The sequence below is a fragment of the Meriones unguiculatus genome, chromosome 2, assembly GCF_030254825.1.
Source record: "Meriones unguiculatus strain TT.TT164.6M chromosome 2, Bangor_MerUng_6.1, whole genome shotgun sequence".
In the NCBI taxonomy this organism is placed as follows: domain Eukaryota; kingdom Metazoa; phylum Chordata; class Mammalia; order Rodentia; family Muridae; genus Meriones; species Meriones unguiculatus.
The window spans coordinates 84,599,510-84,625,332 of NC_083350.1; the positions used below are offsets into that span (position 1 = coordinate 84,599,510).

A 25,823-nucleotide genomic window follows, 5' to 3' on the forward strand; every position below is an offset into this window, starting at 1 on the left:
CGGGCATGGGAGCATTAGTAGGCCTTCTGGTGTTGGTCTCCTTGGTTTGCCTGTGGTGTATATGCAAGATTAGAGTCTCACAACAGCGAAATGCAGCCATGATCATTCAGGCCTTTACAGCCATTGAAACAGGACAGTCTCCCCAAGCATGGTTGGCTACCATAAAAAGCTAAAATGTTATGCTCAGGATGCGAGGCTAAGCACTGCTCTCAGGGTCAGCCGCTTTCGACCCAGAGAAGAGCAAGTCTGATTGCATGCGGGTTGATGCCCCAGGTCCTGCCTCTGAGAAAAAGGTATCAGTCGGGTCTGATGCTCTTTGGGTGGATGACACCTAAATGAACTTCGGTACAAAGTCCCAATTTACTTCTAATATCAGAGATCAGACCTCTACTCTTGCCTGATGTGTCTAAAACAAAAAGGGGGAACTGTAGAGAGCTGCGGAATGCTATGCCTTAAAGATGGAGCTGGTTTCCGCCTTCCACCTTCCCGATGGTGAGTGCTCTCTGTCACAAACAACTCCACATTTGGCTAAGGCTGAGGATTTGGCTTGCTTCCATGTATGTGGACCTATCTGCATTGCCCACGTGGCACGCTGGGGTTGGCTACCCAGAGGCTATTTAAGCTGTGGGCTGGCTTTCCCCAGTGTCCAATGATTGTTCAAGGTTCCTGAATAAACTGCATTGAAAAACAAAAACAAAAACAAACAAACAAACAAAAAGAACATAACATCATCTATATCACTGCCATTTCCCAGCTTCTGCACCCAGCAAAGATGTGAAGGAGCCTTCTCAGCTTAAATAGAGGCTGAAACCAGGTATGTCTGCTTGCATATTAGGCCCAGTTATCTGGAAGGCTAAAAGAGGAAAATCATTTGAGTTTAGGTGTTCAAGTCCAGACAATACAGGAAGACCCATGTTCTGGTTTCCTTTCTTCTCCTGTCATAAAAACACTAACCAACAGCAACTTAGGTGAGGGGTGGGTAGATTATTTCAGCATGTAAGCTAAGTCCATCATTGAAGGAAATCATGTCATGAACTTCAGGTAGGAATCATGGAGGAACACTCCTTGTTGTCTTGTTCTCAGGCTCATTTCTGGCATGCTCAGCTAGCTTCCTTTATTGCCCAGGACTATCTACAAGGGAATGATACCATCCACTGTGATCCAGGGCCTCCAGCATCAACAATCAAGACAATCCCTCACTGACATGCCCACAGACCAACCTGGTAAACACAATTCCTCAATTGATAGTCTTTTTCCAGGTCATGTCAAGTTGATGGTTAATGCCAACTATTCCAGTCCCATTTTAAAAATCAATCAATCAAACAAACAAAAATTAAAAATTGACATTGGTGCCAGCAAATTTAAGTTTCAGCTCCAACATGAATCAACCTGAAATTTATCACATTTGTGCTTACCCCCCAAAAAGTTGGGCAGACTAAAACTAGGTAATGTTACTCAGACACACCAGAAAACTAAGCTGTAGGGCCGATGGTTCCTCCAGACTGAAGAGAATCAACTGCACCGCAGACTTCCTGTATCAGCAAGCATCTGAAATGTATGCATCTTAATTTCTGCTTCATATGGAGAGCTCTAGCATTCAAGCAAATGCCTTCGAATAACGCTCTGTCCAGTGTGACAGCACGCAAGGAGCCCATCGGTTGTCCTGCACCTCATGTTGACACAGAGTTAAAGCAGCACCACAGAGTCAAGCGCTGTGGGGTCAGACTCAACATTACAGAGGAAAACCAAAGTGGCTGTGCACACTACTCTCTCGGCACCACAGCCAACTAATCCAACTAACTTCCACAGGAGTCCGAGTACTAATGCTGGGGCAACTGTTTTGAGCTTATGTTTGTTTTCACTATATCACCTAACTTTGGATTAACTTAGAAGAAACATGGATAATGACTGACTGCAGGTCATCAGCGCTCCAACCTCCAGCCCAAAGTACAGATTTTCTGTAACTGTCATTACAGTGTAGGTAGTACCTGGAAAAGCAAGTATCATGAGATAGAGGGGGCTGGCAGGTGCCACAACTCCTTTTGGTGGGAGCTCCCACTCCTCACTAGCACTGCCATGCAGATTAAGCCTCTACCATGAGTGAGAGGCCCTCACTCATCAGACCATACCTGACTGAAAAGCAAATTCATAAGGAAAGCCATAAAGTTTAGGCTTCAGGGACTCTTTATTTTCAAAGCCTTGAAAGGTGCCTCAAAAGTCTGTCTCTTAGTTTTTGTTGTTGCTTATTTTTGAAACAGGATCCCATTGGGTAGCGCTGGCTGGCCTGGACCTCTCTATGTACACCAGCATAATCTGAAACCCAGAGATTCATCTGTATTCCAAGGGCTGGCCTTGAAGGTTTTTATCTGGAGATCTGAATGCTTCTCTTGAGAGAGACGTCTCAGGTTGTGTAGGCATCAGGCTGGCTCAGAAAATCTGGACCCTCTCTCGCTGGGTCTAACACAAACCGACAGTCTGCAATGGTAGCCCTGCTGGGCAGGACAGTGCCTAGTTCGGTGGATGTTGAAACGTGAAATCAGTTCTTGCCAATTACGTGACATGCACAGTAGCAGGCTAGTAAGCACTTGCCTTCGGATTTGTAACTCTCACTCTGTGACCCTGAGCTTCAGGCTCAGACCAGTCATGTCCCAAGAATTTGAGTCAAGAAGACGAGGAAAATGCTTAAACCATGTCAGCACCAAGTTAGAAAACATCTTAGGAACCCACTCCATGCTCATCTCAGAGCTGTTTGTTTTCAGAATGGTGAAACCAAGCACAGATAACCCTCACAGACAGCTACTCACTGAGCTGCCTTACAGTGACATATATCATTTCCCCAGATACCTGGAGGAATAGATAAACCCTTTCATCCTGGCAAGGACAGCAAAATAAGATCCTAAGCTTAAAACATCAGGGCACCAAGAATGTAAAGGCTCTTCTGGTTGTAAATTGAGTCAAACAAAGTTCACTGGGGAACTCACTGTTTCTCAGCATCTGTTAATCCTGAATATTACCTTCCTAGGGCCAGCCTTTCCCTGAACAAATACCATGCTCTCTCCCTGACCAGGCAGAAAGACTGTCTGCTCCAAGGGTTCCCGATTTCTGTTGAGTCCCTCCCTCAGAGACCACTGAAGCAGCTCTTCTGCCCATTTCCCCCGGGCAGGTGGAAAGCGCAAGGAGCCAGCATCGCAGAGTGGCTAAGGAGCCAGCATCACAGAGTGGCTAAGGAGCCAGCATCGCAGAGTGGCTAAGGAGCCAGCATCACAGAGTGGCTAAGGAGCCAGCATCACAGAGTGGCTAAGCCCCGGGATGTACTGCAAAAAGAGACCCCTTTCCTAGCCACCTTAACAGTAAGAAAATGACCCCGAAGCAGCTCCTTGGGGCCACGGGTACCATCAAATTCAATCCCTATTGCCTTTGCGTCTAGATCTGGTCTGCAGGTAGACAACATACCAGCACTGTAGTGACTCAGTAGCCCCCTCATACAGGATCCCGGCTGCCCTGCACCAGCCATGCCCACTGAGGTCACTTATCAAGTCCAGAGAGACTGGGCAGCTGAGTGAGGAGTGCTTGCCAGGGCTCCTCCCTGTACAGGGAAGAAGGCTTTCAGGCAGCAGAAGCAGCCGCCTGTGAGGACAGCCGAGCTCCTTCCTGACTTGGAGCAATGCACATACGAAGCTAAAGACAGAATCCCCTTTTCAGAGCTCATTCGAACAGTCCGTCTTTGCTGTGTTTTTGTTGTTGTTGTTGTTTTTGGTTTTGTTTGTTTGTTTGTTTGTTTTTTGAGTGAACTAGGACCTTCCCCACTGCTGCTCCAATGGTGGGAAAATGAGCTCATCCTGAACTAAATCAAATCACTTCCCCTCACAAGCTATATTTGAATTAGGAAGCCCGCAACGGCAAGCTTGTGAGAGTGGATGATAGGAAAAGGGTGTCTTTGCTTTTGTTTTGTTTCACTTTTGAAAACCATGACTGACAACTAATTCTGCTGACACAAATCTTTCTTATGTTTTTGTCCAAAGGAAGTTCATTAGGATACAATGCAGTCCATCCTAAAAAGCAACTGTGTGGTCAAGATCTGATCTAGGCTGTTTTGTGCTATGCTATGGACCCTTTGGAGTAAAGTATAACAAAGAACACCTCTTGACGCATCCAATGAGGTGTACACTGAAACACTGAAGGTGCTGAGTCTGGGGGAGTCCCCTTCAGATGAGATACAGAAATAATGTCCTCCTACAGATTGTACAATGAACATATCTCTTTGTTCATCAGTTTAGAAGTGATTCGTACAGATATTTTCTGCTAGTTGCTCTTGTAAAACTAGGTTCACAGGCCATGGTAAAACAGCAGTCTGTGGCCAGCAGCAGTAGCTAATGAAGTGGAGCTCTTCTCACGGCTCCACAAACTGTGACTAAAACCATTGGTTAAGATCCCACAAAGACACAACAATGAGTGCTGAATCAGTTGCATATTTATTTTAACATCGTATCCTCTGCCTGTGAGGGAAGGACAAAGATAATACACATTGTTTTCACCTATTAAAGCACTAGAATTTTATTTTTATTGTATTTTCTTTGTCCCAAAAACTGGGCAACCATTCAGAATCGTAAAGCAAATACAAGGGAGCTAGGCAGCTCGAGGCACCCCCTCTACAGCCTCCTCCATCGTCAGATTCTGGGGTGGCGGAGAACACCTTGGCCATGTGCCACAAAGGCTGAAGGACAGCATAGAGCAACACAAGGACAGTAACATGTCCTCTTGGACAGAGTTTCTCAGACGCACGACCCAAAGGTCGCCCTTGAGAGACCCACCTAGTGGTGGCTGCTTAGCTACTTACATTTATTATGTCTCTTTAGGATACAATGATGGATGTGTATGTATTTATTGGAGTACTGAAACCAAGCTAATTAATAATTATTCACTTTTTGAGATCAGGTCATTTAAAACACACTCTCAAGATTTCCAAGTATTATCATATTATTGTTGCTGTTATTACTATTAATATATTATTGTCGTCATCATCATCATCATCATCATCATCATCATCATCATCATCATCATCATCTGTGGTCCCCAGACTGCACAGGAGCTGCTCAGAGCTTATCTTTCGATGTAACTGAAACTTTGTACTATGCAGCTGGTTCCTCCCTATTCTCCTCAGCCCTTACTTCTGTCTCTAGTAACCCTCCATGCTATTCTCTGATTCCATGAGTTCACCTTTTTTAGATTCCAAACATAACTGACATAATGCAGTGTTTGTTTATTTATTTATTTATTTATTTATTTATTTATTTTCTCCCAGCTCGTTTCATTCAGAATAATGTTCTTTAGTTTCATTCCTCAGTATTACGAAAGACAAGGTTTGCAACTCACGGTCATCAAGACCCTGCCAGTCAAGGACCACTGGTCCAGTGCCGCTCAGTGGACTCACCTGGTGGACTCCCGTGTCCTGCTGCAGCTGTGGCAATTGCAAAAGCAGAGGCAGGTGAAACGGAGCAGTGGGGACTGTCAGCTACCTGTCCTGGTTATTAAAAAAAAAAAAGAAAGGAAATGGAATGGTGAGGTACACAAATGATATTCTGTAGTGAATAACCTCATTTTCATACCTATACTGGATGAGCGGTTGGCCCAAAGGCACAATGCCCTCCCTGTTAAGAGGCACATAGGAGATTCTACACCAGCAATCCCATTCTAGGCATACGGCAAAGCAAAGCACGCGTCCATACAAAAACCTGTGCATGAATCCTCACAGAAGTAGCACTCACTGTAGCCAAAACTAGAACTAGCCAAAAACGAATCCAGAAAGAAGTGTACCAGGTGAAAGAGCCAGTATAGAGGTCATTCACTGAGTGAGTCTCTCTGTGTAAATGTGTAAAATAGGTGAATCCAAACATGGATATCATAGATTAGTGAGTCTGGGACAGGTAGAGATGGGGAGTTTGCTGATGACTGTAGGCTTTCTTCAGGGTAATGAAAATGTTCTAAAATCAAGCCATCATTATGGCTGCATGGCCTTTTCAGTATATAAATTCCAACAAACTGTATATTTTAAAAAGGACATTTTTGTGGTAAATGAATTCTAACTCTACATCATGTTTTTAGTACAATTTATCAGTTATGGTTGGATGCTTATTAAGCATGTGTGAGGCCTTTGGTTTGATCTGACCCCACAGGAAGGATGACTTAAGTGTAGCCCATCTAACACTGAAAGGCTGCAGGGCTGGGGGCATCCCAGTGGGCAGAGCGCCTGCTACAGAGCATGATGGACTGCGTTAGGATCTCCAGTAGACACTCCAAACGCCAGCCTGGCAGCACACACCTGTAACCCCAGCGCTGAGGCGGGAATAGGCAGATCCTCAACTACTGGCCACCAAGTCTAGCAAATTAGTGAGTTTCAGGTTCAGCTAGGGCTCAGGAAAGAAGGTAGAGAGGGATAGACCACACGCATGCACACATGCACACACTCAAACTTGCTCAAGGCTTCTTGTTGCCAAGCCTGTTACTCTAAATCAGACTACTGAACTCTGGTTCAATCCCCAGGACCCACATGGTGGAAGGACAGAGCCAACTCCCATGACTCCCATGAGTTGTCCTCTGAGTATCTCATACACATCCTCCCTAGTAAATAAATGAGTGTAATTTAAAGCATTTACTTTTTTTTAATCAAAAGGATGTAATAAACAGCCTCTGCAGCCACTTTCATTTCTTAGACTGTACTAAGCGTGTACAATTTCCTAATGCTGTTGCCAGTGTCACTGTTTTCTCCTAGGCTTTTAGTAAAAACAGTATGCTATGATTCTGATCTGAAAAGCATTGAATAGCTTGTTACTGAATTTTAATATTCAGACTATAAAAAAAACAAGTGAATAGATGGACAAAAAATAAGATGGATGGATAGATACAGTTGTCATATAGAGAATAGATTAGATAGATAGATAGATAGATAGATAGATACATACATACATACATATAGATACATAGAGAGTAGACAGACAGATAGTAGACAGACAGACAGATAGATGATACAATGAATAGATGAATGCCTAAGTTATTAATGGATGGATGGGTACACAGAGAGATGAAGTAAAGAGTTTCACAATGTGCCCAGACATGAAACCAGGTGGCAAATATATCAGTAAATAAGTAATATATTGGCTAGACAATAAGAAAATATACGACAGTCTCTCCAATTTGTAGCCACTATTTTATCCCAGGTTCTAGGTTAGTCTCTGTGTTCTTAAGTCTCTGTGAGAAATAATAAACAATAAGTCCTTATACAAATTAAAGTCTTTATATGTGACTGCACATATGACTATAAAACAAAGCTCTAATAAAGACAGGGTGAGCATTACTCTTGCCTGTCCTCAGCAGCTCCGCCACATTTTCTCCCACGTGGCAATGAACCCAGGGACGACCGCTGTGGCACTTACCAAGGAAAGCGCCAGGTCCTGCATCAACTGAGGCATTAGGAATAGTGGAGAGTTTTAGCCCATTTCACAGCAGTCATGTGACAAGATAGGAAAGCCTAGCTGGCTGGCCTTCATTTGCCAGGACCACCTGAATGGCAAGGGGGTTGGTAACTAGCCAGGAAAATGGAGCTTAGATTTGGCCCGAGCCTAACCCATACTCGTCTTCCTGTTCTCACAGCCGAGCGCTGCTGCTGACAGGGTCCATGGAGAGGTTGGGGCCACAAAGGCACGGACCCCTTGGACACATGTACTTTCATCTCTTGCTGACATGCCATAGCTGAAGCCTGAGGGAAGAGATGAAAACAACCTCTGCACTTTGCTTGAATTACCTGGAGTGAATCTGGTTTCCTAAGTTTTGTTTTTTTTTTTCTTCTAACTTAAAATAATCAGCTTTGCAAGGAGCCAGGGAAAGGAGATGTTTCAAAACAACTCTGATTTGGATATGTATTTGATCAGTAAGGACAGAAAATGGGGAAATAAACTATTTATGCTTTTTGAGCAGTTTCTCTTTCAATTAGCAGATAATTTGCTCTTTGTCAAAACAAATTATGGAATCATATGTCATAAGTTTTACAACTGCATGCTGAAAAAAATATACCGGGTTCTACCACTAGTAATAATGATAGCATCCCATTCAACTGAACGTTATTTTATACAAAATAAGAATTACTAATACGGTTTTCCCAAGCCTCCTCATAATGCTTACACTCAAGGAAAGGAATCGAATTCCTCAGCTAGCCACCTCCAAGGAGCGACATTTTAATGGGATCAACAATATTAGCCAGACTTCAGCAAGGCTTCCTGAGCAGTGACACTGCCAACGTGACCTCTGTCACATTCAATGCTGCTAGTTAACCTTTGTAACTAAGTGGACACTGACCTAGATGACTTTCTGTTTCTGAACGCCTGTCTGAGCTCTTACCTCCAGGCTGCCGGTATCGGAGGTGCCGGGGAGTGGAGGGGGATCTACAGGGAGACAGCTCTGCAGAGTCCGCTACTCGGTCAGCTGCTGCAGAATCCAGGACAGCTGCTGGAAAACACAGCAATGTTAGAGCTGTGAGGGCAGAAAGACCTGGGCAAAATGATGCATGGAAACAGAGATTTCTTTCGCTATCAGAGGCATTTTTATATTGGCTTACGCATTTAATTTGCTTCCTGTGGGATAAAGTCATTCTTTTGTTTTTGGTTTTTGGTTTTGTTTTTTGAGACCAGGTTTCTCTGTGTAGCCTTGGCTGTCGTGGACTCACTTTGTAGACCTGGCTGGTCTTGAGATCTGCCTGCCTCTGCCTTCCAGAGTGCTGAGATTGCAGGTTTGAGCCACCACACATGGGTGAATCAAGTCATTCTCATCAGTAGAACAGTAAGAACATAATAACCTTCACTGCCCAGGCTTCTGTCCACTGCTACTGCTGAACCTGAAGGCTGACCTGGGCCCGCCCCTCTGTCCAACAGGAAGTGAAAAGAACACACAGTATACAGTCGATCTCATGCCTTCCAGAATGGCTTTTTCTTGGAGCACAGAAAAATAAACGTCTTCAGGTTAGAAAATAAATTGGAGTCAAAACTGAGATTTTTTTTTTCTTTGCATAGGCTGCCCCTTAAGGCAACCAAAGTTTGCTCTCTAGCCCTGTGTCCCAGAAAGCTCTGGGAGGGGTTCTTTAGGATCTAGTGATGCTCTCCTCACATGATAGCACTATCCAAACATGGCTTTATGGAGAATTTATATGAGCTAAAATAAAGTCACATTTTAACTTCCCACTAGCACTGGTCAATGCTCAGCGGCCACCAGTGGCCAGTAGCCATAATTTTGGACAGCAGAGCTTAGGGCGATTCTCTCTCACCCTGGAAGGTGTGTCGACTAGCTGCAGAGCAGCTACATATCATTAGGAAACAAGCAAAATGCTGTTTTCTTTTTCTGGGTAGCTTTTGTCAATGCTAGGCAAAAGCTTTGCCTCAAAACGGCCTCTCTAGCCCAAGTGAAATGTTCTTTAGTGAAATGTAGAGAGTGTAAGATGATTTGGGTCCCTGGGTGGCAGCTGACATCCTGAGAATGAAGAACTTGTCTTTATTTCTGGGACTGTAGGATGGGGCTACCAGGATGGTGCCTCTAAATTCCTTCCTGACTTCTTTTGCAGGTAAAACCGTAGCACGTGTTTTATTCCAAAGGAAAGTGTTGGACTTTAGATCCAGACAAACAGCTAAGGTGCCTTTTGGACCAAAGAAGACATGACTCCCAGGTTCTCCCAGCATCCTTTGGTTCCTACCCGCTGCAAGGTAGACCTGCTGTGTACCCTGAACTCCCCAGCCCCAAAATTAATACATACTCAACAGGCCCTTTTTTTGCTTTTTAATCAAATTGTCCTTAATTATCTCACACTGATTAAATTTTAGTGCCATTTCCTCTAATGTATTATCCGGGTCAACCAAGCTACTTCCTGTTTCTCACTACTTAAAGTTTTATTCAACAACTGTTTCAAAGCGCACAATGATTTTATGTAGAGTTATTTTCAAACGTGCATATTATTTACTCCCTTAGAAACATGGCCACAATTTTGATCGTTTGAACTCAATAGGGCTGAAGAAGTGGTTAGAATCTTTTCCTGAATGACATCATTACAGTGAAGCTGCAAGGTGTGTACAGAAATATAAAGCAGTGCTCAGCTGTTAGTTTATTATTTTCTAAATAGCTCCTTCAAAGTGCAATGATGGGACGCATCTGTTGTGGAAGGCAAAACATGTTATCAAATACGTATCCCTGGTTCAGTTCAAGCACACGCTCATTCATCTGAGCATAGGAGGAAAGCTTTATTCAGCAATACGGTTTTTTTAATTATGTATTGACTGAGAGAACTGGAAAGATCCCCGAAGTCCTGAAAAAACAGGAACACAGACGATCACTCACAGTGCAAGCTGACACGGGGGATCACAGTGCAAGCTGACACACACCTATAGAACCCTACCATCCCCGTGCAGTGGGAGGCACCTCCTTCCGGCTTCCTCACTCTCAACCAAGAGCTGTGCCAACAGCTTTGCCTACAGGAGGAGGGGGCGGATGTGGGCCCCAAACAGCGCTGAAATCAGGAGCACTGTCAGCCTACAGGCAGGCAATTTTCAGACTAAGAGCGTGGAAACAGGCTCCAGTGCACTTGGGTGCGAAATTGCATAACTGTGCTCTACGGAACCCAATTAAGGAAGGGCCCGCAACTGTGCTGGCAGCCATTCGGCTCTCCCCTCCCGCCTTGCCTGCCATTGCTTGATCTTCATTGAGAAATTTCTAGATGTTTGACTTTGAGAAACATACAGGGATAGAAAAAAAAAATGAGGGATGGCCTAGAAGGATAGGAGGGCTTTGATTTGAGAACTAGGTTGTGGGGAGATTAAATTGCATTATTTATCTCTTAAAAATTACTGCCCTGTTTATTTTAAGGGACGTTTTGTGTTTCCCTTCTGCTTCATGCCATTCGAAGTTTGCCTGAAATAGTGAAAAGCTGGCATTATCAGTGTAGTGACAATGAGCTCAGGCAATGGTCACCAGCATTTTTTCAATAAGTTTATTCTAGAATTGTGAGCGGCAGTAGGAGAGACCTGTGTTCTCTATGGATGTCGTGAGCAAAGCAGATGTCACACAGTGAGACTCTGTGGGGCAAAGCAATAAGAGCAGCAGCTCTGGGCACTGGAGACTTACTCAAGCTTGCCAGCTGTTTGACTCTTAATGTTACACGAAGCACATCTTTCAAACTAAAGATAAGTCTGAGTCTTCCATTTTTGTGCCACTTGGCATTTCTTTCAAGGCTGGGCAGCAGGGGGAACAAAGAAACACCCTTGCTTTACACAGATGTCACATGTACCTGCAAACACTCATGCACACACATGCATCTCCGCATACATGCTCTGGATTGTCAGTGATCTCCATGGTCAAACATTTTTCCAAACAGCTATTCATGACCAATATTGCCCATATGCCAATGCAGAGTAAAACAAACAAACAAAACAAAAAAACCAAACAAGTCTAAATTTTCTCAGTCTTGCCTATTGAAATAAATGCCACAGAACTACCATGATACTGGTTTCAATGTAAGCCTTTCACTGTGAGGCTCTATGTATCAAGTCGCAGCAGCCAGGAAAGATGACCCGCACAGACGAGCTGTTCTCAGCTTTCAACCTGAATCTCATAATCGCTTTCCTGTCTACCTCCACACCAGCAACTACGAAACTCAGAAGCACAGTCAGGGGACTCCGAGGCCCAGGGGACCCCACGGCATTCCATGTAACCCCCAGCCTCACATAACTCTTCCTCCCTCTATCACCTGATTTCTTAACCTGTTTTACTTTTCATCCAGATGTGTCTGGTCAGTTTGTTTGGCTCCTACCTTAAATGCTCTTAGCCATAAAGTGGGGAATAAGCATATGAAAAGAAATTAGAAGCAGCTAGAGAAAGGAGAAGGAACTAGAAATGTAAAGAAGTGCCCAGTGGAAAGATTAAGGAAGGATGAATCAGGGTGCCAAAAGCTAGGGGGTTATGTTAACAGGCAGCTGTGCCTGGGAGGCCCAGAACTGGCGTTTCTAGAGTCAGCCTTGCCTCCGCCAGCTCATCAACTGTATATCTTGCAACTTCTGCACCACCCGGAAAGGGAGGGGAACAGCACACAATGAGCCGGAACTGTAAAAAAGTTCTTCTACCGCTTAGCATCCAGAGAAACCAACTCTCAGAATAAACTCTGAATCATTTGTTTGAGGCAAACCCAGGGAGAAGGACACACTCCACCTTTAGCTGATTCTGTACTGTGGGAATGAACACCTTTTATTCCAGGTCCTCGCCATCTGCCAGCCCCAGGGTGCAAACACCTAGGCTGCCACATAAGCTCTGCCTGAGAGCCTTTTCTCATTTATCATCAGAATCTCTTCATACTACGGTTTGAATCTGTCCCCACGTTGGAAGATTAATCCCTAGCTCAACTGTGCTGAGAGATGGGACCTCTAAGGATAATGAAGTTACAGAAGAGCTGCCCTCATTAAATAGCATGCTATTTGCAGAGAGCGGGTTCCTTACAGTGGGATGAATTAAGTTTGCTCCCTCTGATCCCATCCCTTGGTCATGTGACCTTCTACTGCTCTATGCAAAAGAATCTTCTCATCTCATGCTGGCACCTTCTCTTGGACTTCTTGCCCTCTGAAAGCTCTGAAACATAAACTTTTGTTTATGAATTACACAGCTTCAGACACTATAACAGGCCCCAAAAGATTAGGCCCTAAATCTAACTGCCTTCTAACTTATTGCTCCAAGTGTGTGGGGGGGAGGTATTCCTCCCTCATCTACCCTAAACAGTATCCTAAGCATCCTAGACCAGTGCTGTGCTCCAGGCTCGGGTTGAAGACCAGACCTAAGAAAGCAGTGACCAAAGAGACATCCTCTCAGTACAAGGAGCTGATATGGAGCATCTAATCAAAGAATGGTGCGTGTGATGTAGCCACTGGAATCAGGGCATGCAGACCATCATGAAGAAAGGAAGAGGTCTTGGTTTTCTGAGAGTAAAGAAAACATTCATATCCATGCTGGTAGGTTTCAGCAAGATTAACAAGTTACTGAACATTATTTTTAAAAAGAAAAGAGTTTCTATGTCACACCCATTAGAATATCTACTTAAAAGTAAAATAAGAAATAGCAAGCACTGTGGAACCCATTTGTACTCCTGGGAATGTGAAGTGGTTCGGCCACCATGAACATTCTTGCAAAAACTAAAAATAGAACTAACATGCATCCCAGCAGGTCCACTTTTGGTACATGTGTGCTCTTGTTTGTGTGTGTGTGTGTATGCAACTGTGTGCTCCTCTTTGTGCATGTGTGTGTACATGTGCATACTCTTGTGTGTGTATGTGTGTGCTCTTGTGTGTGCTTAAGTGTATGTATTTAAGTGTGTGTATGCTAATGGTATATGTGTGTGCTCATATGCTTGTATGTGTATGCTCTTGTGTGTGTGTGAGTATTATGCTCAGCCAGGCACAGCCTCCCCAGTTGTCTGCTCATGTTTCACCTGACCTTAGAGTTTCATTTCTTTTATTTTTAATTTTTTTCTTATCAGTTACATTTTATTAACTCTGTATCCCAGCCGTGTCCCCATCCCTCATTCCCTCCCAATCCCACCCTCCCTCCCTCATCTCCACAATGCCCCTTTCCAAGTCCACTGATAGGGGGGACCTCCTCCCCATTCATCCGATCCTGTTTTATCAGGTATCTTCAGGACTGGCTGCAAAGCCCTCCTCTGTGGCCTAACAGGACTGCTCCACCCTTGGGGGATGGGGAGGTCAAAGAGCCAGTCATTGAGTTCCTGTTAGAAATAGTCCTTGTTCCCCTCACTTTGGGAAACCAATTGGTTACTGAGCTACCACAGGCTACATCCGAGCAGAGGTTCTAGGTTATATCCATACATGGTCTTTGGTTGAATGTCAGTCTCAGAAAAGACCCTGTGCCCAGATATATCTGGTCCTTGTGGAGCTCCTATCCTTTCCCCATCATACTAACTCCCCTTCTTTCTTATGATTCCCTGTACTCTGCCGAAGGTTTGGTCATGAGTCTTTGTATCTGCTTTGAAAACACTGCTAGTTAGAGTCTTTCAGATGCCCTCAGTAGACTCCTGTCATACGTTCAATGCACATCCCATCTGTCTTTCTAAATGAGGATTGATCATCTTACCCCATGTCCGCTCTCTTGATTATCTTTTTTAGGTGTATAGATTTCATTATGTTTATCATATCTTATAGGTCTATATAAGTGAGTATATACCGTGTTTGTCTTTCTCCTTCTGGGATATTTCACTCAGAATGATCTTTTCTAGATCCCACCATTTGCCTGCAAATTTCATGATTTCCTCCTTTTTGATTGCTGAGTAGTATTTCATTGTGTAAAAATGCCACAATTTCTGTACCCATTCCTCCGTTGATGGACATCTGGGTTGTTTCCAGGTTCTGGCTATTACAAATAAAGCTGCTCTAAACATGGTTGAGCGAGTATCCCTTTTATGTACTTGAGCAAACTTTGGGTATATGCCTAGCAGTGGTATAGCTGGGTCTTGAGGAAGCACTAGACAGAAAGCAAGAGTTTCATTTCTTTTACCCACAAAGCCAGAGTGGGGAGCCATCCTATTTTCCTGTTGTAACTATTCCAGTTGATAGAGCATTCGGTATTTGCTCAGCCTCCAGAACAGGCCTGACCATACTTGGGACAGCAGACTTCACCGCAGCCCTGAGATCCCAGCCCTGAGATCCCAGCCCTAGGAGCAATGAAGCTGACACTGAAACCCTGCTCCTGATGTGCTCCTGATTCCAAAGAATACAGATTTCTGCTCCTATTCAGTACAATCTAGTACCACAGGGAAAAGAAGCCACCATGCCCTGGGGACCTCCTGGACTGTGCAGGATGCCGTGGTCCAGGGAGTGTTAAGATAAGCCCAAGTCACTCTACCCATGGAGGTGTTCAGACACTGGTTCCGGGAAGAGCCCATTACATCAGCTCGTCATCGCCTCGTTATTTCCAAGAACTCATCATAATTTTGCAAAGCTTGTTGTTTTAATGACTTTTTAATTATCTTCCCTCCTTTCCTCCTCCTTAATTGCTCACTTGTCAGTTTAAAGAATTCCTCTAAAAAAATGCCTCTTTGGATGATGACACCCACTTCAGTTAAAATTCCATTAAGCACCTCACCCAGCAAGCTTATTCAAATGATCAGAGGGAGACAGAACAGCATGTAGAAGCTTTGAGCAAGCAGAAAAGCAAGAGTCCAGGCCTCCATCTGGGTGACCCTCCACCCTTGATGTCTGGGCACTGTGTGACTTCCTGACTGATTTTTATGTTATCATCAGCAAGTAATCCAGGTATACACAAGGAGGAAGCTCTTTGCTAAGGCAGCTGCGAACCGTGCTCATTTCACAATAAACAGGAAGAGGTCACTCTTGCAGCCTCACAGCCCACAGCCCTGAGGAAGACTGGGCAGCCTATTGCTGTGACCAAAACCCTGTCAAATGCAACCCAAGGAATGGAGAGTTTATTTTAGCTCACAGTTCTAGGGTACAAACCCTGGTGGCAGGACAGTTGTGACAGCAGGAACCTGTGTCCACAGCCAAGAGGCAGAGAGGTAAATCTGGTGTTCAGCTTGTTTGCTCCTTCCTATTCAGTCTCAGCTCCAGTCTCTGGGGCTGTGCCACTCACAGTCAGTGTGGTATTCCCGTCTCATTTAACCCTGTCTATACGCTGCACAGAGGCATCTCCAGAGATGATCCTAGACCTCAACAACTTGGCAGTCAACGTTATTAGCTATTATACCAGAGGACACTCAGTTAGTTTCCTTCACTTAATAAACATTTAGTTTCTGCCAAGCACTGGGCAAAGCATGGAAGATACTGAGGAGGATGAGACAGACAAGGTCACTGATCTCATAGAGTATGCACATGTGAAGACTTTACAAACGTCCTATGTTGGTATAATGTTCTTGTGGAATGTATACAATTTACCCTTGTTTATTCAAATGCTGATTTCTCTACCCCCTGTCCGGTTTCAATCAGGACATTTCATTGGGATGTTTATTTTATTCTAAGCACCACTTGTCTCAAGTTTGTGTAAACATGCCACCATTTGTTCTCTATATTGTCAATAAAACAACCAGCCAATGCTGAGCAATGGAGATAATAGGTTGGAACATCCAGAGGGGAGGAGACAGAAGGGAGTGGGAAGGGAGTCAGAGAGAGAGAGCTGGGAGGAGAGGACTTGGAAACAGCAGGAGAGATGAACCAACTGGACCTAAGCTATGTCTAAAAAGCAAGTATAATGTGGGGAATCTGAATGGGAGGAGGCTGTGCAGGCTTGAATGTTTAGGATGGAGTAATTATTGTCCAGCATCATGCTCTTGTTTAATTAAATAACCAAGTCTCTGTGTGGTGATTTGGGTATACAGCTGGTTTAGGAATAACCGCTGCTTAACTAAAAGATAAATTAATAATAAATATTAATAACCAACAACAGTCCTGTCATAGGAACGACAAAGAAGTTTTAAAGACACAAAGAGGAACTCATTGTAATAGCAGCTAGGAAGATGAGGGAGTGGGAAGGGTATGAGTTGGAGAGGGTATCAGCAACAAGTCTTGTAGGATCTGCAGATCTTGGAAGAAGAAATATGCTTCTGTATAATCAACAGGAAGCATTACAGAAGGTAAGATAGAAGCCATATGATATGATATAATCCATATTCTAAAAACCATTTTGGAGCCACACATGGTGAGCCCATACCTATAAACCAGCTCTAGAAAGTTTGAGGTAGGATCATTACTATGAATTTGAGAAGAACAGCCTGGTCTACAAAGTAAAACTCTACTTCAAAGTCAACAAAATTTGGCTGCATTACAGAAAATCAACACTGTTTCTTCTGCTTTGATTTGCCTCACTATATTTTTAATACAACCTGAAGCAGGCCCTCCCCCATGACCAAGCTCTTTAACCATCGTAGTGCTTGCCAGGTTAGATCATCCTGGGGAAAACAAGGTAAGAAGGAGAGATGCTTCATGCAACCAATGAAAATGGGGGAACAGTGAAGGGCTTGGACAAGGGTGCCCTAGGCTTACCTTTTATGCAAAGCATCATGACAGACTTGTTAACAAGTCAGCCTTTACCAAAATCTAAGAGCTTCCCAGCAATATGATCTCCATGTACCAGTCCTCTGTTGATGACTAACTGCAACATCCTTGACCACAGAGAATGGGGAAAACTAATAGCTCCCTGTTAGTACTCCAGGGCAAGAGTCTTAAAAGTATGTTCTTTATTCAACTGGCATTGCATCCATGCAGAAGTAAGAAAACTGCCAAGAGGGGGCGAAGAGCTGAGATTCCAGCAGGAATGGTGGGAAATCAGGCAGCTGCATGTGTGGGTGTGGTCACATCACTGTGTTGGGGAACACACTTTGAATTCTTCTTTTGGCCCCGTGGGGCCCATCTGCATTCTCTCCTACAGCCCCTGGACTCCGCTCTGAAGCAACGAGGCCCCTTGCTAAGACCCAGTGGTACTTTACCAGGGTGAGGTGGCGGGGATGCGGCAGGACTGTGGGTGGCGGTGGGACTGCTGGAAGACGAGGATGTGGTCAGGTCCAAGGCTCCGATCCTTGCATTCAAGGACGAGGTCAAGGACAGCTTTCTGGCCCTCACTGGGGAGGATGTTCTGGACATGGCCAGGGGAGGTGGGGAAGAGAACTTTCGACACAGACGTGGAGATTTTCCATCCACCAAATGTTCTCTATTGTTCTGGCTCGTGGCGAAAAATAACTCTAACGATCTAAAAAGAAGAGCAAATGCTGTGGATAGATTGCAGTGAAGGAAGACATGTTTTAGATATCACACAAGAACACTCTCTGCTTGTCTACACTGAAGGCCTTGATACCATTCCACTGCCCTGCTGATGTTCCTTACTCTACATGCTACAGGTGCACGTGTTCTTCCTCGGGAGCGCACAGGCACTGCCCCGGCACCTGATTCCCCACCGCTAAGGTGTGAACTCTTTAAAGTCAAGATCAGTAGACTCTGTCTTTGGAGCCCCGTTAGTCGTGCCAAACTCAGGTCTGCTCCACAGTTGCTGCGTCAACAGCACATCCCTCTCCTCACATGCTCCGGAGGCACGTCAACACTAAGAGCACAGCTGCCAATGATACAAAACAGTCATAACAGTAATTAGTAATGACGGTGTAATGGGAAAATAAATGAACCAGCTTCCAAATAGAGTAATCACAGGTTGCTTGGAGACGTCAGCCATCTCCATGTCCTCCCAGGGACCTTTAACTTTACAGCTCCGCTGATGGAGTAAGGTCAAAGGTGAGCCAACAGCCTAGGGCTGCGTGCACTGACATCAGCAAAGCTGGCGTACCTGACAGGAATGGAGGTGAAAGGCCTCTTGTAGGTGTCGGAGAGCTTCGCCAGCACCACGGTGGCCGTGGTGAAAATGCGGTAGGTGTGCAGGAAGGTGCTGAGGAAGTCGGTGCTCAGGAGCCTCAAGTCCGTCAGCCGCTCCAAGAGGCGCTCCACGCTGGCGTGGCGGATCTGGGGCACTTTGCAGGAATCGAGCGTTTTACTGAAACAGATGTCAGTGTCGTCTTTATGAAGACGGGCATCAGACCTACATGCAAAGCAGGAACACGTGAGCAAAGCTGGCAAAACTCCCGCCTCAGCCACTGGGGCCTGCAGCGTTTGTAAACTACACTCTGGGAGGCTTCTAGTGTCCTCCGCAGATGACAGCGCGTTCAGGTGCCACAACATGCCACAGACGTGTTTGGGAATGTTAAGTGCCACCGTGACGTTCTAATTCAGGGAGGCTAGAACAAATTATGGGGGTTGTAATGACACCTGATTTTACAGTGTGGATTCTTTCTTGCTCTAATTCAATAGTGTTTTATTAGAAAGACGATACCAGTCCTTTTGAGTAGAAGGAAGAAAGATTTCTCATATACTTAAAGCAGAATGTCAGAAATGTGCTTAAAACATAGTGATGACAAGCCCCAGTGCACGGAGGAGGGAAAGATGGCTATTCCTCCTGTGTAAGATGTTAGGACACATTGTGTGTAAATATGTGAGGCAGCACACAGGTCATCATTTACTATTTTACCTCCTAAAGCCAGAGCATTTAGTAAATACCCTGCTTTTTATATTATAACGTGCTGCTATCTATTTTTAACTTATTATGTCCTTCCAGGATTTTCCTACATTTAACTTCTCATTCTTTTCCTTTTAACTTTTGTCCTTTGATTTTACTCTCTTTTTGTTTTTCCTTCTATTTATTTGTTTTTTTACGTTTTTTTTTTATGCAGGGAGATACATGTGGAGATCAGGGGAGAGCTTGCTGTGTGGTTTCCATGTGGGGGCAAACGCAGGTCGCTGAGCTGCCACCTCCTTTCCGCACTCTGCCATCCTGACTGGCCCTCTCATCCTTTTCCTAACTTTCTGAGTTGAATGCATAATTGACTTATTTTATTCTTTCTGGTTTTTAATATGCTTAATTTTTATACAATTTAATTTATAATTTGCCATGCTAGATTTGCATTGTTTTCAATATTCTGCAGTATAGGAAATGAACCTTTTAAAAAATTAATTCTCGGTAACAGTCCTGTGGGCAGTATGTAATACTGACATGCTGTGAAACACTCTCCTCTCTCATTCTGTAAATACTCCCATCTGTGGCCCCTGACTTCAGCAAGGGCTGCTCACTGGCCCCTTCACTGGCAGAACCACTGACACCCCTTTTGCCTTTGCTTCTTGACCACCTCTGCTCCTCTTCAGGGCAGCATCAGAACAGAGAACTCAGGATGTGTGCAGGGGCTTCCTTTTTGGGTTTTTTTTGTTTGTTTGTTTGTTTGTTTGTTTTTGAGAGCCAATTTCTTGCTAAGAATCAGCTGACCTTGTTATGAGGGTTCCCGCTTAGGCCTTTTAATGCTTTAAAGAATTTTAAAGTATATATTTATTTTCTTTGGGATAAGCAGGAATCAATAGCTTTCCAAGCTTGCTCTAGCGCAGAGTATGTGTAGTGCAGGCAAAGGTGCTTCAGCTGCTGCATGAAAGAGCATTTTAAACAGCCAGCCTACCTGTCTCTGCACGGGGCCTGGCCAGGGTAGCCTGGTGACTTTATTCACATTATTGATTTTGGAAATATACTAGTGGTGCTTTGGAGGTTTAAAAAAAAACAAACAGAACTGCTCTTCACCCATTTACTGCATGAGCCTTTACTATGAGTAGCTTTCTGGCTCTCGAGTTCTCTTTTGTCAAAAGACTCGGGTAACTTTTATGAATTAATCAGTCTATTCCTGAAATGGTTGAATAAAATAGTCATTTTTTTTCTCACTTTTTCCATCAAAATCTCCATTTTCTAAGAAAGTCAAGGTCAAATATCATTGAAAAGAAAAAAGCCTAAGTCTATATATCATGTAAGGGAATATTTTCATGTAATAGCTATCACTGTTTTGCATTCTAACTACTTTTGAGCTTTTGCATCTTTCTATAATTAGTTTCTTCAAAACAGTAGGAGGAAAAAATATGTTGCAGCCAGCATGAGATTAAGTTAAACTAATTACACCACTGTCCTTCAAATTTGTGATTATATTTTCATTTTAAGAAAGAAATTAAATATTATGAAGTTACTTAATTTTCTTTTATTACACTGACTAGGCTCTTCCATGATTTCCTCAGAGACTCTCAAGAAAGCTGCAGTGTGTTACTTAAGCCTCTGACAGCAATAGCAGCTCCTTTTTGGTAAACACATAAAAAGCAATCTTGAGAGATCAAAGCCAAATCACCCATTATAATTGATGAGCTCCAAAAGGAAGTGAGTGCTTATGAACTGATGTCATGCCAATAACAAGATATGGTTATGTTAGGATATTTTCCTTTTAACTCTGAGAATGTTCTTGTAACCATGGAGACAGATGCACAGGAAAGCAGAAATGCGGGCCTTAAGGTATTCTCTGATTGAAGAGAACCAGTGAGGCTGGACAAATGGAGAATTAATTTGTGAACCTTCTCTCTGTCTTAGGACTACACCAAGTGTGCCGCAGAGACTCTGGCAGGTCAGCAGGTCTCTCTCACTTCTGTGAATTCAAAGGCAAAAAAGTTTGGTCTGTGTGAAATCAGTTATGCAAATGAGAATGGACAGGCACACTGTCATGGTAGGGGACAGTAAATACGTATGGCACCGGCCACGAGGGTCAGACACACAATTGAAGTTTCTATTAACTTTGGAGGTCAACAAAACATGCACAGAGTGAGAGAAACTGCAAGTACAGAGTGAGTTACTGTGGTTTCTATGGGCTTTGAACTTACCTACACTGTCTGACTCGCCATTATGATTCCAAAGCAACATAACTTAAATATATACTATGTGTGAAATCAGAATCCTCTCATAAAATAATAACAAAATCCTACTCAAAAATCAAAGCATAATCTAAACCTGACTTAATATTCCATACTTGTTCTGAATATTCAGGTATCTTAATTAATTCATGAAGAAATTTCTAAGTTAAAGGCCTTGGAAATTAAATGTAAAACAGCCTTTCCAAAATATTTTAAAATTGACTAAAATTTAAGATGCTATTTTAAAATTTTACTTTATTTTACTATTTCCAGCATTGCAACCTCTGCCTTCGTGGGATGTTCCTACACACGGGGGACCATGCTAACCCAACTCGGAAGCATGAGAGCATCCATCTGTAGGTAATGCTGTAGTTTGTCTCAGCATGCAGCTCAGACCTGAAAATCTCCATACAGGAGAGCATGAAAGTAATGCTCTTATTTTCAAATAACTTAAATACATCTCTAGCCAAGTTGTTTTTAAAGAAGACATTCTACCCTTAAAATGTGGACTACAAGGGACTTGAGAGATGGCTCAGTGGTTAAGAGCACTGCTGCTCTTCTGCGGACCTGGGCTCAGTTTCTAGCATCCACATGGTGGCTCACAACTATCTGTGACTCCAGTCCCAGGAAAGCTGATGCCCTCTTCTGTCCTCCACGCGCAGGTGATGCACAGACATACATGCAGACAAACACCCATACACATGCAATAAAAACAACGTGGAACCCAAATAACCAAACATAAAATGAGAACAAAGAACAATTTCTTTCCCAGTTTCTGAAGTTGAAGATGAAACAATAAACAGGCTCAAGACTGCTGACACAAAGAACTCTGGCATGCACAGCTGAGAGCTGTTGGCGTGACTTCCCATTTTAAACTGCGGCCTCCTAGTGACACACTGAAGCGGCAGGACTTGATTTGGTGAAGAGTGGACAGGAAAATAGCCTGAGCCAATGGCCTTTGAGCAATGCTAGACACATGCAGTGAGTGGTAGCGCCACATTCATGCCAGCTGATGGCCATTAGGTGTGTTCACTGTCTGAACCTGGCACTACAGCCAAACCTGAATGAGGGGATTCATACTCACTGGGATGATGCCACATAAGTCAGCCACACCTTCATCCACCCCCCGACCTTGAGCAGGTTTTAATATTGATCTTGAACATCTTGACAGGATTTTTGTCCTGGGTAAGGGTATATGTTAATAGTATGAAAACAAATCTCAATGCTATCTGCCAATGTGCTGTGAATCTGAAAAAGCATTTTGATATCAATTATGGTTAGTTATAATGATTTAACATGAATCACTTCATGACTGACAAGAGGTACATTCTCCAGAAAAGGCAGAATACTACTGACAATATTCTTTTCAAGGTTTCTCATTCTCTGCGGATCTGATCTCAACTGAAATGGAAGGAAGAGGATTTCTGCACTTACTTAATCATATGTGGCACAGTCACTTTGGAATTCTCTTCAAACACTACAGTCATTAAACCATTACATCGTATATTGTCCATGCACTGTGAAATTAAAAAAAATAGGGAATTAAGACCCACATGAAAACTCAGAAAAGTCAGATTCCAAAAATCAATTTACATCCTCGTTTATGTTTTACACATGCACAGAGAGAGAGAGAGAAGAGAAGATAAATGTTACACATTAATAAGCTCATTTAATGTTATTCATATAATCAAACTGTATTGGCCAAATGCGTGACAAAGTACCGATAGATATAAGGGCTATATTTTCCCTGAGTGTGTTTCTTATTAATTTTTTTAATGGGACTGGGGAATTGAACTCAGGACCTTGCACATAACAGGCAAGCACTCTTCCCTCAGCTCTTCAGTACCAGTTTCTTAGAATTCTGACCACAAGGTCACTCTGTCACAATTCTGTGTCAGACCAAAAACTAACTGGGAGGCTTGTACCTTCTTTCCCAGCTATAGTCATTTTCTGCCACCAAGGGCGATATGGAATAGCCAGAATGCAAATGGCATTCTGGATGGAAATCTCTTGCTAGCAAGCTCTGTGCCCACGTCTCAGGTGCCTTTTTGCCAATAGAGTCTCACATTTAACTAGTTTGTCTAGCAGTTTCTGTTGGCACCACATCGGGTTGGTGAGGGGGCAGAGTGTAATTTCTTGCGTTTCTGGCAGTCTGTAACCACTTTCTCTGTTTTCTAAGCGAACCGAGGAACTTTGGTGAGTTCCCCATTTTATATGTGTATATGCCTTTATTGACTTAAAATCTTCTGCTGCTGCAATTACCTTGGGTTAAAGAATAATTCATTCTGAATTATAAATATTCTTTTTGGAGAACATAAATAAAAACAAGATGTACACAAATTTTAAAATCAGAACTTGCTTCTAGTCACAATGACACCACATGGAGCTTATGACTAATTAAATGGTGCAGAGAATATCATTATATCATGACCTCACATAGAGCTTAATTTCAAGGCCTAACCTGAGTCCCAATGCCAAATGAAAGAGTGACAATGTGTAGAAGATATAATTAGATTACTAATTGTTTGGTCAGCTTGGTCTGTAAGCCATTTTTGTGTTTGTTTGTTTTTCAAAAGTTGTTTTCCTCAAATCTTATATCATTATTTAAGCTAACAGGAAGGAAGGATCCAAGCCTAAGAAAATGAAGTTTTCTGCATTTCCTTAAACTATAATCTTGGGAAACCATTCTGTGTTACGTTTCCTCACACACACTAATGCGTAGTCAGCTATCAGTTTGCTTAGATGTGAATTTAGGCTCCACCCACCCTCTGCAAGGTTGATGCTAAAGATGCAGGACACAAGTCAAGGTTGGCCAGATCACATCAGAGGAAAAGGTAGAAAACAGTGAGCTAAAGCTCAGAATGAAACCATCACACACACTTCCTGTGTAAACATTTGCCGTCAGTAACCCTCAAAATGCAACGCCGTGGGGGCGCTGACGCAGGGACGCACATACAGGAAGACACAGAAGTCACTTGCCAGAATTCTAGTGATCCTTAGTCCAAGGTCAGAAAGAAAAATATTTCCTAGGTTCTCCTAAAGCAAATACGATATAATACTTATCTTAGAAGCACCTTGAAGTCCAAATGAACATCCCCATCTTGGACTCAGAAGAATATGGTCCAGAGGTGGGTTCCACCTGCTGAGCTGATTCCCAGAACAGGCCTTATAACTCTCTGAAAAAGTGAGGGTCACCCCTATTCATGGTTGGAATAAATGCTGCTACACCTACTTCACATAAATCATATGTCATCAGAAGGAGAAACTTCCTACCCCCAAGTCCTGAAACAGCAGTGTTGTATATGCCCAGTTCTGTATATGCCCAGTTCTGGAGTGTTCCCAACTAGTGAGCCAAGCTGCCATAGGCTAGTAACCTCTTGGACATAAAACATGATGGCATGGCCTTTATAGGGGAGTTCTCAGGGCCTGGTGCCAAGGTATGTTGGTGACTCCACTGCACAGTTTAGAATAAAGATGAGCAAGAGAAGGAGGCAGCTGGAGTCAGGGGATGAGGAAGAGAATTTTTAATCTGGACCTTTATCCTGAAGTCAGATGGGAAGCTGCTGAGCCTTTCTAAGCTTCCTTTATGTCGGGTGAATTAACCTGGGCTCATGGAGACACTCTTAGTGAAGAGGAAGATGACACGGAGACCCATTAGAACAATCATTAGGTGTCATTAGAACAATATTCTGAGCTGATAAATGAAATGACCTATGCTTACCAGGAGACAAATTGTGGAAATGAAAAGGAAAGTGAAATATTATGAAGAAAAATTTAAGAAAACATTATAGCACAAAAACCAATAAAAAAGTCAATGGTAAAAATCCATTACTGTAAGATAACTAAGATAAGGTAAGGTTAAAATAATCTTACCTTACTGTAAGATAATTTAAATTTTTTTTCTGATGGCAATAATGATGGCAATGGTGATGCATAGGCAATGTCCTTTTGATTAAAACCGGTTTAACTCAAACCAGTCTATCTTTTGAATTGTTAAGAACACCAAGTAGCTGCATTCAGCATAAATCCTGGGGTCTTTACAAAATGAGTGCTTCACATCTGCACATATTAAATACCTATAAGATGGAAAGTGGACTAAGTGAAGCACTCTGGTAAGAGCAGCTCTCTGGAGAAGAGTTGATTCTGGCTCACGGTGGAAAAGTCAAGACGGCAAGACCTTGAAGACTGGCATGGTCCTGCATCTGCTCTCTAAGGGAGACAATGGATGTCTGTGAGTCAGGGCTCAGCTCACTTCCTTACTTCCTCCACTGCTACAGCCCAAGATCCTCTGCCCGGGGAACTGGCCTGCTCAGATGAAAATGGGTCTTCCTTCCTTCATTCGTTAAGATAATCTCCACAGGCACGAGCAGAGCCCCATCTCCCAAGCCATTCTAATTTCTGTCAAGTTGACCATTAGCACTGGCCATCACAGTACATGGTTTCAAATTCACTTTGTCAATAGAGAACAAGAGAAAGGGTTTAACATTC

At 43.4% G+C, this 25,823-nt stretch overlaps 1 protein-coding gene across 6 annotated transcripts in view; it reads right to left on the minus strand.

Annotated features, from left to right (window-relative positions):
* Rasgrf2 (Ras protein specific guanine nucleotide releasing factor 2) overlaps nt 1–25,823 on the minus strand; it is a 206,818-nt gene that overhangs the window by 72,981 nt on the left and 108,014 nt on the right. For 3 of the 6 annotated variants that reach the window (XM_060377765.1, XM_060377770.1, XM_060377768.1), the window contains exons 13-17: nt 22,770–22,852; nt 18,367–18,615; nt 17,522–17,781; nt 8,392–8,499; nt 5,432–5,521 (exon numbers count right to left, since the gene is read on the minus strand). In XM_060377765.1, the coding sequence (XP_060233748.1) occupies nt 5,432–5,521; nt 8,392–8,499; nt 17,522–17,781; nt 18,367–18,615; nt 22,770–22,852 (790 nt within the window). The remainder of the gene's footprint in view (nt 1–5,431; nt 5,522–8,391; nt 8,500–17,521; nt 17,782–18,366; nt 18,616–22,769; nt 22,853–25,823) is intronic. The other 3 variants (XM_060377766.1, XM_060377769.1, XM_060377767.1) reach the window with 2 other exon arrangements.